The sequence below is a fragment of the Ursus maritimus genome, unplaced genomic scaffold (genome assembly GCF_017311325.1).
Source record: "Ursus maritimus isolate PB19 unplaced genomic scaffold, ASM1731132v1 scaffold_8, whole genome shotgun sequence".
NCBI classification, from domain to species: domain Eukaryota; kingdom Metazoa; phylum Chordata; class Mammalia; order Carnivora; family Ursidae; genus Ursus; species Ursus maritimus.
In genome coordinates, this window is record NW_024426996.1 from 535,290 (window position 1) to 552,904 (window position 17,615).

General features: G+C 47.1%; 1 protein-coding gene across 3 annotated transcripts in view; it reads right to left on the reverse strand.

Moving 5' to 3' along the window:
* Positions 1-2,608: 2,608 nt before the first annotated feature.
* Positions 2,609-17,615, reverse strand: part of NFKB1 (nuclear factor kappa B subunit 1) — a 111,760-nt gene continuing 96,753 nt past the window's right edge. For all 3 annotated transcript variants that reach the window (XM_040625507.1, XM_040625508.1, XM_040625505.1), the window contains exons 16-24: positions 16,896-17,010; positions 12,014-12,215; positions 11,375-11,544; positions 10,933-11,035; positions 8,543-8,667; positions 7,080-7,146; positions 6,588-6,760; positions 5,728-5,908; positions 2,609-3,443 (exon numbers count right to left, since the gene is read on the reverse strand). In XM_040625507.1, the coding sequence (XP_040481441.1) occupies positions 3,286-3,443; positions 5,728-5,908; positions 6,588-6,760; positions 7,080-7,146; positions 8,543-8,667; positions 10,933-11,035; positions 11,375-11,544; positions 12,014-12,215; positions 16,896-17,010 (1,294 nt within the window). In that variant the 3' untranslated portion in view covers positions 2,609-3,285. The remainder of the gene's footprint in view (positions 3,444-5,727; positions 5,909-6,587; positions 6,761-7,079; positions 7,147-8,542; positions 8,668-10,932; positions 11,036-11,374; positions 11,545-12,013; positions 12,216-16,895; positions 17,011-17,615) is intronic.

Sequence of the window (17,615 nt, forward strand, 5' to 3'; positions counted from 1 at the left end):
AGCCCTGATATCAAGAGTCACATGCTCTACTGACTGAGCCAGCCAGGTCCCCAAAATAGACAGCATTCGGGCTTCACCTTCTCTTGACTCCTGTGTCTCCCCAAGCCCATTACCTGGGGAGGCACAAATCAGAAAGAAAATTCCCCCCGAAAGCACAATAAGGAGAAAGAGATGCCCCTGGTAACCTCCAGTCCACAAATAATTCATACTTAAGCATTTTAGCCTGGTTTTAGAAGGAAAATCAAGTCAGGTTAACATTTAAGCAACAGATCCTGTTAGTGATACTCTGGGTTCTTTCTGTATTTTGTTGGGGTACATTAGGACTCCATCATCCTCGTACAGAATTGTATGGATTTGTTTTCTTTGTCTTTTAAACACAACCTCTTTCCTTCAAAGGTCTTCAGACACGGTTAAAGAGTAACCTGTGGGATCTGATAGACATGGATTTAAATCTGGGGTGAATCAGTTAATATTCAGATTATCTGATTCCTCACTGTAAAATTGGGGTTAAATATGTACCTCAAGGGATGTCCTGACAATTATCATTTAGAAATTAACGCAAAGGGATTGCGTGCAAATTGCCTGGCTCCTTCCTTTTCCTTCTCTTGCTAAGGCACAGAGGGTCTGGCTTGGGAGGCTGCACTCCATGTTGTTACTAGGAACATCCCTGGCCCGTGGGACTACTGCAGGGGCCTCAGGTGGGTGATGAGGGCCTCCTTCTGCCAACAGAGACTGCCCATCCTGCAAAAAGTCTAGGTTATGCCTGCAGAATAAAGATGACAAAGTTCTGAGAAAGCTATTTTTAAATGGCTTCCTGCTGAGAGACCAGCTTTCTGGGAATGTTTATTTCCGGCCCATTGTAGCTTTCCACCTGATCTCCTGCATTCCTCCTGGTACTTCTCCCCATCTGCTGGTCCAATATGAAAGACACTCCTTCCTCAGAGGCACAGACAGATAGCTTTTTTGCTCAAGCACCATGCAGAGGCTCAGGCCACATGGAGATCTGGGAGGAGAAAGAGGAAGTTTTTGGAACAGAAGAGAAGCAGGGCTTCCTACTGAAGAAGGGGAATGTTGTTATTTTTAGTCTCAGCATGAGTGACTTAGAAGTTCCTCCTGGAGTCAGCTTCTCTTTCAGGTGGCTTTCTGGTATGATATGTCAGGTTAGAGACCGGGAGAGCGGTTACACTCTGCACGTAGGACTCGTACCATCAACCGTGGTTTTCCTCGCGAATCTGCCATGTGTGCAGGGCTTGGCTGAACAGCTCGTCCCTAGGTGGGCAGCATCTGCCAAAGCAGTGTCAAGGTTAGACAGGTGCGACTCAAGGGCTAGTGACGAAAATCACCTCGAGGGTTCCCTCCCTCACACATCTGCTGGGGGGGCTGGCGCTGGCTGTGACCTCAGTGAAAGCTGTTGGCCGAACACCTACACGTGGCTTCTCCATGTATCCACTCGGCTGCCCCAGAGCGTGGTAGCCGGGTTCCAAGAAGGAGTGACCCAGGGCCCGGGGGAGAAGGTGCATTGTATTTTCCTGCCTAACCTTGGAAGCCAGTTACCATCACTCTACCCTTGTCATAGGCCTACACTGACGAGGGAGGAGCACAGGCCCCTCCCCCGCGGGAGGGGGCGGGTGTTCATCTTGTAGACGGGAGACCTCGTTGAGACCAGCTGGAAAATGACCATCTGCCACAGAGAGGCGCGGCTGGAGGGACACTGGCATGGGCTTGTTGCTGGAAAATTAAGGAAGGTGAGGTTTTTTGTTTTTGTTTTTTTTTAAAGATACAACTTTCAAAAACTGGAAGAACGGATTGGAGCATGTGGAGAAATGGCAATGTAATAAAAAATAGAAGTAGAATTAAAAAAATATATTTCATTCATTTGGGACACACTGTGAAATGAAGAACCCAAACTGTTTACATCAGAAAACAAAAGTCTTACTTAAAAAGGCCTCCTCTATTTCAAGGTTATTCATCCATGGTTTCTAGTATTTTTTTTTTTTTAAGATTTTATTTATTTATTTGACAGAGAGAGACAGCCAGCGAGAGAGGGAACACAGCAGGGGGAGTGGGAGAGGAAGAAGCAGGCTCCCAGCAGAGGAGCCTGATGTGGGGCTCGATCCCAGAATGCCAGGATCACGCCCTGAGCTGAAGGCAGATGCTTAACGACTGCGCTACCCAGGCGCCCTATCACTTTTCATGTCTCCTTTCCCTTGTTTCAAGCCTCTGAGAGAAGAGCAGTCAGCCAAGCTTCCTGCTGGAAGGCTGCTGGCCACAGGCCCCTGGTGTGCTGAGACCTCAGGACTGGGTGCTTGGCCAGGGCCCTGAGAGCTCCCTGAGGGGTGGGGAGGACCGGTGTCGCGTGAGGTGGCTCTGGGAGGTGAGGTGGTACAGCCTGAATGAAATGAGCCAAGGGAGGATTCGACAAACCCAAAGCTTTCATCTCAGCTTAAAACACTGCTCTTTTGATCACTTTTTTTGGTTCATTTCTGGGTCAAAAGCTGGACTCTAAAGGGGAATGTGAATGTGATAACTGGGCTTGGAATGATCCCATGATGACAAGGAGTCATCTTAGAAAAGTATTTCTGGAGATCAAACAAAATGAGGTCATCAATTTGCTTTTCCTTTTATTATAAAAGTAAAATAAAAAATAGCATTTATAAATCCAACATCTTTTCCTTTAAAGTATTTGATCTAAAAAACATATTTACAATAGCAAAATGCAGAAAAGGGGGGAAGAGACCATTTTCAGCACTGATGGTAACCATGTTTACATATTGACATTACATGTTCTTTTTTCAAATCACATAGATAACCACATTAGAAAAAGCAATAAAGCCTTTTTTAAAAAAATTGTACACCATGTAACTTTCATTTAAAAATATCCCTTTTCTTAATCCTTAATCTGAATGCACGACAGTGCTGTGGACGGCCAGGAAGAAGACCAGGTGGGGACGGGGCCACCTTTTAATGCCAGCGGGTGCGCAGCAGGGGACAGCAGCAGTGACAACGGGAAGCGGCTGGGAAAGCTCACTAAGCGAGCCTGCCCACGGGGAGGCGGCAGGCCGGCACGGTGACGGCTCGGGGCTGTGTGTTCGTGGCCCGGACTAGTAACATTCCTGTGAGAACTGAGAAAGGAAGCCAACTTCAAAAGGCCTTGAATGAAATTCCGAGAGTCCGGCAGGCTGGTTTTCCTCTGAGCACCTGCGGATGCACTTCGCCTTCCTTCTTTCGGACAATGGTGGAATTTCAGAGCTTTGGTTTACACGGTGTGGGGACACTGCCAGCGGGCTAGATTTTGCCCTCTATGGGTCCTTCCTGCCCGTACTCGTGGGGCACTTTGTTAAGAGTCAGCAAGGAGCTGCCACTGGTCAGAGACTCTGTAAAGCTGAGTTTGCGGAAGGACGTCTCCACGCCGCTGTCGCAGATGCTGTCGTCTCGGACCTCGTCTGGGGGAAGAAGCACAGGTTGACTGGGGCACAACTGGGGAAAAGGCAGAGCCTTGGCTCTCGTACGCCTTCTACTCCAGCCAGGCTCAGGGTCTGGATCTAAAAGGCTCGTGGGCAGCTCTTGGTGACCAGCTCCCACAGGCCACTGCACCCCACCCGGGCCACCCGCCTGTCGCTTCTGCTCGGTGGCTGAGGGAGGGAGGGAGAGCCCCGAGCAGCAGGAACACTGTGAAGACATCAAAATAGGCACATGTTTTCACATCTCTTTCTTACTATCATGTTTATCAGAATCCTTTCTGAATTCTCCTAACTCATAGTGGGCCATTTTTTCTTAGAAATCAGGTGTATTTTTCCAACCGCTGTATTACCTATTTTCTAGCTGGGGAAATTGCTGAACCCAGGCAAAATAAATGCGTGACCAAAGGTGGAACTAAAAATGAGATATCTCTCTGGGCCTCACGTGCTATTAAAGGCTATACATTGCCTCAAAAACATTCCGGTAGCAGAAAAAAGATAAGGTGATTATGATGAAAGGGTCTGCGATGAACAATTAGGGCACATGCTCCTTGCTGAGGAGAGTCGTTAGAGACCCGAACAATGCTGAGTTATTTCCTATACGGAGGAAGTGATCAGAGAAACAAAGTCTCACATACACAAATCAAAATGCCATCTTCCTGTATATTAAGTTCCAATATTAAAATATCAAGACCTTACTGGCAGTGACACGCTATTGTCTTGTTACTGATTTGGTTGACTTATTGATTGATTTGCTTCATTCAGTCACCCATATTCACTGGGTTTCTATTATGTGTAGGAGGTATTTTAAAAATAAGTACAAGTCAGAGATCAAATCAAATTTTAAAGATAAAAGTATTTTCCTATTTCTTTGTGTGGAAGGAGCATCAGGTCACGAGATAGGAGATGAGGGCTGTTTTGCTCGTGGACACATTACTCCTTTCCAAAGTGTGCAACATCTGTCCTGACTCTCCTAGAAAGGCCCCTGACAAGGTGACACTTGGCTGAAACTGAAGGGCAAGGAGCCACCAGGTGAGGATCTCTGCAGGGAAGGGGAAGAGAAGGTTCGGTCCTACGACGGGATCAGACTTGTGAGCGGAGGGCTTGGGGGACAGGGGGTGCAGGGAAGTGGGGCGGGAGGAAAGGCATATGGAAGGGATTTTCGAGAGGGCGTGGAGAAAGGAACGTTGCCTTTATTGCTTCCTGCTCCATCTTCAAGCCTCGAACAGTGCTAGGCACACGGGCTGTGCTCAGTACTGATGTGGTGAGTGGGTAAGTGAACCGGGACGTATACAGCAGGTACCGGCAGAGCACTGCTTTTGAAAAAGCATCTCATTGCCTGTTGTGTCAAGAGTGGACTGAAGGGAGGGGGGCCGACCGGAAGCGGGGAGACTGACCAGGAGCTGCTGCAGGACCTGAGGCAAGAAGTGAAGGTGGATGGACAAGGGAGGCTGTCCCAGAGGAAGGACTGGCGGCCACGTGTGTGTCAGCTGTGAGCAGCAAGTGTCCATGGGCTAGACTTGGACTTCTGTCTTAACCCCCCGGAGGATGGCAGAGCTTCTGCCCAACAAGGCCAACTGTTGGTCTTTCAAGGACGAGGGAATTCTAGCTGCTGCTGTGTGTTCGGTGGGGACTGAGAGAGGGAGGGTCCGGGTGGAGAAAGCGCGAGTGGTTGTTGCGAGAGTGCGAGAATACATTTGCAGGGAAACAAGGGGTTACTGGGCTGTTGGGAGTCTGTTCTGTGGCGTGTTTCAGGTGCGTGACAGAGGCGCTGGTGAGGGTCGGTGCTGGGGGCACCGTGTTGTCCAGCTGAGTGACCCTGGCAGGAGGTGCAGGGAGAAGGTGAAGCCACTTCTGGGCCGGAGGTGAGGAGCTGAGGGCGCTGTGGTGGGAACTGCGGTGTCATCCAGAGTCTGGGGCCAGTCCTGGCTCTATACGCCTTGCACTGTGAGTTTCTTTCTCTCTTTCACATTTAAGAAGTGAGAGGAACACTACTGGCCTTAACCAGCCACAGCATGTTGTTTTCAGTGCTTACTACGAATCCGAGTGACTCATGGGCCAATGTGACTGCTCCTGGGGACAGCACCCCACTGACCGGCAGTGTCAGGTGAGGAAAGAGGGTAGAACATGTGAGCTGAGGGGGTGACAGCCACGCGGGACAGGGTGCTCACGGGACGATGGCGGGGAGGACAGCCACAGCCCAAGACACTGCAGACACAGCCTGGGGAGCAGGAGATTATGCCGGCCGCCTGTTCTGTTTTTCCCTTACCTAGTGGTGACCTCGTGGAGGCAGGTGAGAGGGGCAGCGAGAGGGTCTGAGGTATGGCCTTCCCGGGGCCGGGGGCCACAGATCCCGGGGTGCAGAAGGCCGCCTGGATCACTTCGATGGCTTCGGTATAGCCCATTTGTCTCAGGGCCTCCACCAGCTCTCTTATCGTGCCCCCGGAGACCTGCGAGAAAGACAGGAAGCATGTGTGCCCGTGCCCGGAGTAAGCAGGCAGGCTGTCGCAGGGACACGCGCCCTGAGACCGCGGCCACCAGGAGGGCTCAGAGCGAAGAGCGGCTGCAGAGACATGGGCCTTTGCACCGAGCTTCCCGTGTCAGCTCAGAGACCACTCAGGAAATCAGAGAAGCGGCTTCCAGTAAGCACAGAGCACAGGAGGGAGAGAAGTGCCGAGTGGAACTCTACCTGCCGTGAAGGTCATGCAGTATCCCTGCTGAGGCTGAAGCTCTGAGAACCACCCAGAAACCAGAGCTAACGAGGAAAGTTTCCGCAGACAATGATTTCACCTCACAGAAAGCTGACCCCATGTCCTGACACGGGACGGGAGGATAATGTGCAGGGATCACAGTCTACCATGCTGGTTCAGGGGGTCAAAGTTCTGTGACAACCCTGACCCTCTACCTAGAATTTCTGCAGGAAATCTCAAGATATTTGAAAACAGGGAACACCTTAGGGCCCGGAAAACCACCTTCTTCCGAAGGCAGGTTTCCATCCTGGCCTGGGTCACCCTCCCAGGACGTGGACTGATTCTCTTCCTCAGAGTTAAGGGCGGGGGGAGGGGGCCATGCCCAGGTCAGCGACGTTAACGGACGAGAGTCAAGTACGAATGTGAGGTGATGGGTTACCTCGTAGTTGTCCATAAGAGTTTTAGAAGGAGCAGGACTCAGCCGGAAGGCATTATTTAGTATCCCCAGACCTAATTTCTGTGCCAGAGTAGCCCAGTTTTTGTCTGGATCAGGGATTTCTAGCAACTTGTAGAGCTGCAGCTTTGCCTCCTCAGTCAGCTGTTTCATGTCTCCTGAAGGAACAAAGAAGAAACACAGCTGTCCTAAGCGACCAGAGACACTCTGGAGGGACTGAGGACGGCCACGCCGCGGCCCTCTGGCTCCCAGCGGGAGCACCGAAGCTCCTTTACTTGGAGTCGGCAGCAGCCCCGCTGACCAACAGCACGACGCGTGGTCCAGCAGATTACAATGGATATTCCCCCCTCGCGTACGTCCAGGATCTTTCGATTCTGGAATAAGCCACCGAGCCTTTCACGGTACAGCCTGGATAATGCTGCTTCTCCCTCAGCCCTTTAAATGACAGTGTGGAGGGAACACTGTTTTAGAGCTCACCTTGCGCCAGTAAATCATCAGATGTAAACTCTGGCTCGTATGGCTTCCCATTTAATATATCAAATACCTGTTGGGGAGAAAACCGTGGAGAAACATTATACATTAAAGGGGCCAGGAGGGGAATCAGTTTCTTTGTAATAAGAACTCATCGTGTCCTCCTGAGGAGGGCCTAGTACCCCAAAGATGGAGGAACAGGAAGGAGTCAGTACCATGACCCACAAAGTCATCATGACAATGACCTTTGGGGAAAGAAAAGCCCTCAGGGCTCTGGGCCAGGAGGCGGTTCTCCACAGGGGCTTCTGAGGTGGGTAGGAAGACCCAAGCTAACCTTGCAGAGAGCAGGCCACCGTCGTTCTGAAGGACAAAGACAGTCCAGGCCACCAGATGGGCCATGTGTTGGTCCAGAGTCGTTGGCACGTTATGTGTCCCTGAGAGCCCCGGTGAGGACTGAGCTTATGCAAACCTGCAAGCTGTGCCTCTCACTGCCCCCTCCTCCCTGGGAAAAGGCTTCCGAGAACGAAATCTAAAAATGTGCTCAAACTGAGGTATAGTAATGCTCACAAGGCTTGATGTTCTCTTTCCAGCACCAGCTACATTTTAAACTTGGGGGACAGAAAAGCCTTAGAGGTTAAAAGGAAAAACAAAATTCCACAGCTGTGGAGACCTTTCTGTGTGCTCTGCAGTCACTCTGAGCTCGCTGACTTAGGTGAGGACTACATGGGGTCACTGAAGTGGGTTATCTCTGTGTGTTCTGTGGTGAGGCTTCTGGGAAAGCCAGGTGCTCAGCATTAAAGGGGAACCGTGTCGTCTCTGCCGGGATCATTCAGCTCAATACCACGGGCCTCAAAGAGGAAAACAAGCAGCTTTTGGATATGGAGCAGCGCTTGCCGCTAAGAAAGTAGATTTTGTTGTGCTGGAGATCTGTCTGCTTGCCCGTGTCCTCCCTCTGACTCTTCTCCCTGGCCATAAAGAGCTTTTCACTGCTTTTCATCTTCAGATCTCAGGTCACTTGAGTTTGGGGGAAGAGTTTAAGTCTATTTACTATGTTTACAGTTATTAAAGTCCTCAGAAGACTCCTGGGTTCTTTTCACGTAAAGAAATCACTTTGCAAAGTTCTAAGCAAACCATAACATTTCTCCTAGCTTCAGAAATGGAGACAGGAACCCTTCTGGTGTGAGCTCAGAACGGGAAACTCTCGCGTGAATTTTGTGTTTTCTCTTGCGGAACCCTCTCTCACAACTGAACTGTGATCTGATTAGGCATACACTTTCACACTCATAACTCCGTTGACCTAGATCTTTCATGGATAGGCTTTTCAAGAGAAATATGTCTCTTGGTAAGCAGACTTTCTCAACAAGAAAAGGCTTTGGGAAATAGAGACTCAAGAAGACCATCTGTTCTTACATTCCTGATTCGTTAGCTCCCTCCAGAGCTGCCGTCAAACAGACGGGAGCCACACTCACCTGCCAGTTGGTGGCCATATCTAGAGGTGTGGTTCCAGGCACGACTCCTTCATCCTCTCCATCTTTGTCCCAAGAGTCATCCAGCTCATAGAGAGGCTCAAAGTTCTCCACCAGGGGATCTGCGCCTGTTAAGTCACACAGCATTAGGTAAACCCCGGTCCCGTCGACTCTCAACTGCCTGCAGAGGTCAGATTCCCAAAGGCAAAGCCCAACAGCTACCCGAGGCAATTACCTAGATAATTTGTATTACGTGAAACATAATATGACTGAAAGAGTCAGAGAACTTCTTTTAAATTCTAATTTATTTTGACTGTAAAGAGGTCTGATGATACACTATATAGCCAAGAACATTTTCAAAGACAAAAGACTTGGAAGTACCCCAACCCTCACATTTAACTCTCAGTTTTCAACCGAATGACGCATCTTTAATCTGAGGAATGGCAGCAATTTACGGGGGCTGGGCTGCACCCTCAGGACTCAGGACCTAACTTAATGTTCAAGTTCGTGCTCGCCACTGCACATTTCTCAGGCTCTTCTCCCACTTGCTCAAAAGAGCAAAGTTCTCTGTCTAGGGACAACATGCTCACTTTTACTCCTGCGTACAGACAGCACTGCCAGGGTCCCGATCCTGAAACAAACACCGCAAAAACCTTCTCCCACGATATACAGTTATTGAAAATTTTAGGGCTGATCTTGGAAATATCTAGTCTGTTTCTTAATGTGCAGCAAGAAAACACCAAAAGTAACTCAGAGATTAGAGCTAGAGTTACCTCTCCGAGGCTTAGAGACTATTTTTATGAGAGTGTTTAGTCTGATGTCTAACGAACAGCAGTCAGTTCAGTATACCCTTCTGGGAAGAACTTGTTTTTATCTTGCTGGGAGATCATTTGCTTTGTGCCAACTTCAATAATAGGAGAGGGCCTAATGAGAGTCAGAGAAGGATCTTCATGCTGTTTCTTATTTCAACCTTCCAGCCCTGACCTGATCTAGAAGGCAGTGAGTGCCATCTGACCGTGGAAACGGAAGAGAAACTACGAGGAACGGTTTATGGGCTGGAAAATGCTGGAGGAGCTGAGCTGTTTGTTTCTGAGGTGACCTTCCTCATGACTGGGAGCTCAGGACTACGTTTGTCATCCGAGTGCCTTCCTTTTGTCATGGAGAAACCGTTACTTGCTACTTCTTTCATGGGGTATCTTAAGAGAAAGCATTTTTGAAAGGGTTGTAGTTTCTTGTCTGAAGGCATTTCTTAATTATAACCAGTGACTTCCCAAACTATTCATACTATAATCAGAGTCTCTTGTTCAAAAGAAAGTTTGACTTGACCGAGACTAAGAAAAGGCTATTGTTTATTTGGATATGATTTTATTCACTTAGAAGTATGTGGGGCTCCCAAAGAAAAAGTTTGTACATCTTCCTGGACTCAGTTTTTAAAGATGTATTTAACTCCTTCTGTTTTCTTGGCTTTATGAAGCATTTACTTTCTAAGGAAGTTTTAATACTCTCTAAAGTGAATCAGATGGCTCAAAGTCTGAGAGACTTCCCTCAATCGAACATCTGTTGGCGTTCTAAGTATACAAGGCAAGAGACCCAAGGGCGAGCAGGAATAATTTTCTGTACTGCACAGGACTAGAGAGTTAAATGGAGTAACACCTGCAGAGCCTTGAGCAAAGCGGGGGACAGAAAGAGTACAGAGTCTGGAAGCTCAGATAGACAAGGTGTGATTCATAGCTATGCCCTTACTAGGACCCCGGGACTGGGTCCCACAGGTCTTTCCAGTCTGTTTCTTCGGCTGTGAGATGAGAAAAATAATAATGATACTTATCTCTAAGGGTTACTGCAGATGAAATGAGACAGTATGCCTGACAGGCCTAGCACAGTGCCTGACACATAGTAAGGTCAACAAATGCTAGCAATTTTTAGTTCCTCGCATATGGTAGTACTCAATTCACAGCCCATTTGTTTTTTTTTCCTATGATTTCAACTTCTAAGGGACCTCTCTCACTGAAGGAAATTTTAAAATTATGTCTTCTACCAATCAACTTTTTTTCCTGGAGACTTCTGACTGACATGATCAGAGGCTGGTACTGTTCAGAGTTCTTTAAGGGATCAAATTCAACTTTAAGAACATCTCCTGTCACGGGAGTCAGCCTAAACAACCAACACCCCAAACAAACCGATGAATTAGAGAGCCAAGGCTGACATGACCATCGGGTTGGAGCCCAGGATTACAAGTCCCAACAGCGCCATTCCGGCCGTGCAAGTGTGATTTTTATTTACTCGTCCCTTTCAGCAGTAGCTCTGCGGCTTGAAGAAGGAGACAGGGCTGTTCGCGCAGAGTTGGTTTGCATTCCTGATAGCACTTCCCAGCCCTACCCGCCAGGCTGCCTTACCTGCTGCCTTGAGAAGAGCCGCCAGCCTGGTGGACCCTCTCCCGGCTGCTATGTGCAGGGCTGTAGTTCCATCATAGGTCGTACTGTCTACATGGGCATCACCCTAAAACCAGCCCACACAGGAAAGTGTTAGTGGAAGCTTCTCTCATCCTTTAGTCCCCAACTTCTCCTGTCAGCATGACCCCTAGGTCATATAAAAGGTCTTAGTACTAGCCCAGTTGCTATTTGGGGCAGGCTCTGCCACTTCAGAAATCCCCAATTAGGAGAAGGGGCCAATGGTGTCAGGACTGCCCAGAGCTGACCACCCCAAAGCCTTGAGTAGCTACGGAATAAATAGAAGTGACTGTAGGGGGAAATGCTGTTACTGACATCAGTTCTTGAAAAGATGGTCCTAACACCCCCTTGGGAATCTAACGCAAAGGCAAATCCACGCGCTGGTCACCTCCAGGAGCAGGCAGCCAGCCAGGGAGATGTTGTCACGCTCCACTGCCAGGTGCAGCGCCGTGCGCCCGGACTTCCGCTCCTGGGCGTTGACGTCGGCGCCCGCGGCCACCAGCAGCAGCAGACACGGCATGCTGTCGCTCATCACAGCTAGGTGAATGGCGTTTAGACCTGCGGCCCAAGCACAGGGACGGTCATGGAGCTGGAAGGCTGCTCACAAGACAGCAAAACTGGACCCTAGGGAGGGAATGCTGTCAAGTCTCAGCTCATCCAGTGTCTTTCCTCCAGAGGGCCTGGAAAGGTGCTGCAAGTGTGTTGTCCTGCATGGGAACCCACGGTCGCCTCGTATGTTCTCAGGAGACAGCGCAAATCAACATTCTTTGGATAAATGATGCTTTCTACACCTCAAGACCAGTGTTTGTTCAGGCCTCTGCTTTTTCCACCTACTAACACTTCCAAATCATCTTTAAAGAAATTAGTCATGGCGAGCAACAGAAATTCTCACGAGAGATGACAAACTCCAGGTGACTAAGGGAAGCATTTCTAGGTGCAAATCCAAGAATGCACATTTATCAAGTAGCTACCAGTCATTTAGAATGCAGAAGGAGAAGGTTATCTACTACATCTGGTTAGCTCTTACCTTCCCCATTGGGGTGGTCCATCAGTGGCGCTGCCTTTTTGTGCTTGAGTAAAATACTGAGGATCTTATCTTGTCCTTCTTTGGCGGCTAGGTGCAGCACAGAGTTACCCGCGCGGTCCAGAAGGCTCAGGTCGGCCCCGGCCCTCAGCAAGTCGTCCACCACAGCTTCCTGCTTGGTGATCACCGCCAGGTGCAAGGGCGTCTGGGAAGTGGAGAAGCATCAGGAGATGCACGGGTCAGTGGCAAACACTTGACACCCCCCTGGGCTTGAACCTACAGGCTTGGTCACGGCCACGGCAATAGGTGGCGTCATGCCTCGAAGCCATTTCCCTTCGCCAGATTGATGCCTCACTCCCTGTTCCATGTCCTGTGCTAATGAAGAACATATGCCTGACTGCTACTGAGCCACGTGATAATTATTTTTATATTTACAATTCTTAATCGCTTTCTTGTTTCTCATTACAGCCTGCTGACTGCTGATACGTTAATTCTTCTATTAATAAATTTTGTTTCCTTGAATTTCAAGCAGGACTCTATCTTCAGCTGATAATTCTGCATATTAACAAAACCAAAGCAAGGCTATAGTTTTACTGAAGAAGTCGAAATGAACTAACTACTCAATAGAAACCAATTCACAAAGGTGCTGTCGTTCTGTATTGATGGAGAAAATGAGTTTGCTGAAATAAAAAATATTTTTTCCGTGGTCTGGCTCCTTGATGACACCAATCCATAGAACTCGGGCACCCCCATTTTAGAACAGGTGTCAAAGGATTCTAAATGTCATAAGCAGGACGTAAGTAAGAGGGCTCAGTAAGAGGGCTCCGATGAACAAGCAAGCTGAACTGCTGACACCTAAGAGGTGCACCCCTAGTCCATCTGTCACTCTGCCCGCAAAGCAGTGCCTCGGCGTATGCAAATGAGCTGTTTTGCAAACTGAGTGTTTTCAAAATGAGCAAGGCAAACACAATCGTGAAAGCATCTTTCAAAGAACTGAGGCCACTGGCAGAAGAGCGATATATTTTTATACAAATCAGTCTATTTCACAGGAGTCTGTGAAATCCATTCTGTCTAGTGACAATTTGCCTAAACTTTCTCTCGGTACGCGATTCCTGGCCACCGCAGCGGCCACAGGGTAAGCCACCGGGCTGGTGCAGGACGACCACAGCCCAGGGGCCGCGCGGTGCTCCTGCGGCTTCAGCTTGCTTCCACTGATAACTGCATACAGCACAAGCAAGACAGGCTTTTGGGCCAAATTTCCATTCTCTCTTATTTTTTTCATCTTTTATACCCCAGCTTGAAATAAAATGATGTCCTCAAAACTTTAGATACTGTAGCCAAAAGCCTTCTTGTCAAAAACGAAATATGTTAAAAAAAAAAAGTGCATTTATTAAGATGAAATGCTATTTGGGGAGACGAAAAAGTCTGAGAGCGAGTGAGATTGTAAAAAAGAAGATCTGAAATGATAAAATATTATACCATTCAGAAATCGGTAATTATCTCTAGTTTTAATATGATTTTTTACATGTTATACAAATTCTGTTACTATGAGTAAGGGAAGCTTTTTTTTTTTTTTTTTTTAAACATCGTCCCACCAAAGGTTTTCTATGAGATTTCAGGCTTTAGACCTTTAACCCCAAGATTATATAATATAGTGTGGACAGTGTATGAGAGTACGGTAAAATACCTGTACATATTTCAAGTGTATATGTTTATGTAGCCCGTATCTGGAAAAATACTTACAAATGCAATAGTTATATTTGGAAGTAGGGTTGGGGGATTTGCATACTGCCAGGGAGGGCAACTTTTGATTTTCCAGTGTATTTCCTTATGTACAATTTAAAGAACTATGAACATATATTTATAAAAATTAAAAACAAAGAACAAAAAACCCAGATGCACAAAATCCCTCATTAATGTTATGTAGGAAGGTATGCAGATAAAACAATTCATATCAAACACACTGGAGGGGTGATCTAGGGTGGGGGGAGAAGAAAAGGAGAGGGCTTGGAAGGCAATAGATTTCAGAAATATTTTCAGAAGAATCCTAACTCTATGCACTGGGATTATTTTGAGTGTATCTCTAGAGAGTGGGTGGGGAGAGAGATGTGATCATGACAGATGGTCAGAGAAATGTACTAAGATTAGTGAATGGTATTTTGGGAGGTTGTCTAAGACAATTGCCAAATAATCCAAATAACTTGAGAACTGTATAATCTTTCCATCGAGAATAGTTAACAGAGACTCTTTACAGAGATAAATGAGTCCAAATTTTAGCCTTTTCTAGCTCTCAAATCGAAGTTGCCACTGGGTGCATGTTTGAGACCTAGGAGGCATTACCAGGGGATCCTGGAATCCTTGTCCATGAATGAGGGCGGTGCTAAGTTTGGGGAAAATGGACCTGTGTTCTCCCAAGAGTCCCCACATCAAAGGCAAGAAGTGTCAAAGGTGGTGGTTTCAGGATTTTTGTGTCTGGCCCACCAGAGAGAGTCTCCGTACATGTAACCAAATGATACTGTGAGGAGGTCAGCACGCAGTAAATCACGGCTGATCCTGCTGTGCGGTGTCCTTTGCAGGGCCTATTTATAAACAGAAAAACAAGTAATTCCTTGAATCTGACCTACGGGTGGTGAAGCGAAGCAGTCTTTGAAAGGAGGACCGAGAAGCGACAGCGTCCCGTTCGTTCCCGGTTTTATTTGTACGCTCGTGACGGCTGGGAGGAACGATCAGTCCTAAAGCCTGAGAGAATCAAGCTTTAAGGGCCAGATGACTCTCCAAATACCAGCACCCCCCGAGGTGGTATGAAAATTTGAAGACATTCTTTAAATGTCTACCTAAAATTAGACTTCGCCCTCATTACTTTACATTATGAGTCAGTGAAGAATCCCCAGCTCCGTTCTTCCGTTGACAGTAAGCAGTACCGCCAGGCCAGGGAAGGAGCCGAAAGCCTTCCATCAAGGGGGCAACTATTTCCCTTATCAGGAAACACCTATTCACACATAAAAATCTACTGAGAGCTACGTGTAAATATTTTCCTTCTTTTGCTTCGAGGAGATAAAAATGATTCACAGCACCCACTCTAACAACTGAGAACTGGAACAGGCACCTTTACTGTGCAATTAACTGCATGTGATTGTGGTCCGTATTTTTAGAGTGACAGGTTTGCTCAGCCCAGGCATGTGAGCACACCGTCCAAGGACGCCTGGGAAGTCACTTTGGGTGGAGGGAAGGGAAGGAGAAAACGGCAAAGCCCAAGCGGCAGTTCCAATCTCCTTCCCTCACCTGAAGTGTGCATGGGCCCAGCAGGCACCTCACCGGGTCCCAGCTACCTTCTCTCTGCCGTGTCTGAGGACCTCTGTGCCAGGGTTTCTAGAGTTGCTTTTGAACCCGCTGAATTCCTGTTCAGACCCAATCCGGGCAAAACTCTGGCGTTCCCTGTTCTCCTCGATTTGAGCTGTCTTTCTGTTTTCGAAAGACGCTTTCTCCCCAACCAACCGTGTTCGGATTTCAGCACCTTTTGTTTGATATACACGTAATCTAGGTGTTGTCAAACTGTGCTTCAGCCGACTTCAACATTCTTACACTTTACTGGCTTTCCAAACGTACTTCTTTCGATTGTATTCATCTTCACGGAAGTGACATATTTACCCTCGGTTCTCCTGTACTGCATATTGGAAAGTTGCTAAAAGTAGATCTAAAAGTTCTTATCACAAGAAAAAAAATTGGTAACTACAGGTGGCGAGGGATGACAAGTCACTTATTTTGGTGATCATTTTGTGATATATACAAATACCGAATTACTGTGTCCTTAAACTAACACAATATCATATGTCAATTATATTTCAATTTAAAAAAGAAAAAAGATGCTCAACATCACTCATCATCGGGGAAATGCAAATCAAAACCACGATGAGATACCACCTCACACCTGTCAGATATATTCGGCTAAAATCAAAACCACAAGAAACAAGTGTTGACGAGGATGTGGAGAAAAAGGAATCCTCTTGCACTGTTCGTGGAAATGCAAACTGGTATAGCCACTGTGGAAAACAGTGTGAGGGTTCCTCAAAAAATTAAAATTAGAACTACCCTACAACCCAGTAATCCCACTACTGTGTATCTACCCCCAAAATACAAAAACACGAATTCAAAGGGATACATGTACCCTTATATTTCTAGCAGCATTATGTGCAATAGCCAAACTATGGAAGCCCCCCAAGTGTCCATCCACAGATGAACGGACAAAGAAGAAGTCACACACACACACACACAGTGGAATAATATTCAACCATAAGAAAGAATGAAATCTCGCCATTACAACAACATGGATGGAGCTAGAGAGTATAATTCTAAGTGAAATAAGTCAGAGAAAGACAAACACCATATGATTTCACTCTTAGGTGGAATTTAAGAAACAAAACAAACAAGCAAAGGGAAAAAAAAGAGGGACAAACCAAGAAACAGACCCTTAACTACAGAGAACAAACTGGTGGCTACCAGGGGCGAGGTGGGTGAGTGGATGGGTGAGATAGGGGATGGGATTAAAGAGTACCCTTATTATAATGAAAAGAATAAATAAATTTGAAAAAGAAAAAAAAAGAAAATGGATCAACTCTTTGACAGATTTCTAAAGTTTAAACTTTGCCTTCCCCCAGCAGGATGCTGAATTTCACTGTGGAGTGATTTCTATTATACTCACAGGTTAAAGGATCCTAAATCATAAATAATATTCCCAAGTAATAGCCTTTTAGGATATAAGCCACAAAACAAAGCACTGTATTTTTGCTACTGTTAACATTCTTAGAGATAACACGGACACACACGCACACTCGCACATGCAGGCATGCACAAACTGGAGTTTTCTTCAGTTGGCGTCTCTGCTTACCTGGTAGAGATCATTTCTCATATTGATGATGTCATCAGAAATCAAACCAGACGTGACTTCCAGTAGATCCCTCACAAGCTGGGCATGAAGATGGATGATTGCTAAGTGTAAGACACTGGAACAGAACAGAGTGGCAAGGATCAACTAAAGTGTTAGTGAAAAAAAAGATTCCCAAGAAAGGAATTCAGACTTACAGACTGAACCTGGTTCTCATACTCCCCTTTATTTGGCCCCCAAGTGTCTTGACTCTCAAGTGTCTTGAATCTGAGGCGGGATTGTTCTATTGCCCAGTTAGGCAGCTACACCCATTTACCATGCCTGCCTGGCCTCTGGGGGCATTCTGGTTTGACCCCTTGAGGTGCAAAAGCACCTGGGCCTTGAGGCAGAGAGACCTAAGCTCAAATCCCGACTCTGCCTCTGCACGACACTTCTGGGCATTTTCTCCTCTAGCTTTCTCCTAGCTTCCGTTGACGTATAGATGATGTACGTAAATGTCCTCTCCTAGCCTTCCAGCCTCCTCCAAAATACAGTGTGGTGGCTTCTGAAAGATCTTCCTCGATCCCAAGAGGGGAGAATGGGGTCAGGCTTTGAACTACTGGGAAAACACTCTTGAGGTAAACTTCTGAAGGAACAACGTGATTTCATGTCCCCCTTGCAAATATTCCCTCTTTGCTCCTCTTCTCTGCCTGGACAGTGCCTACTCCATCCTCCATATTCCAG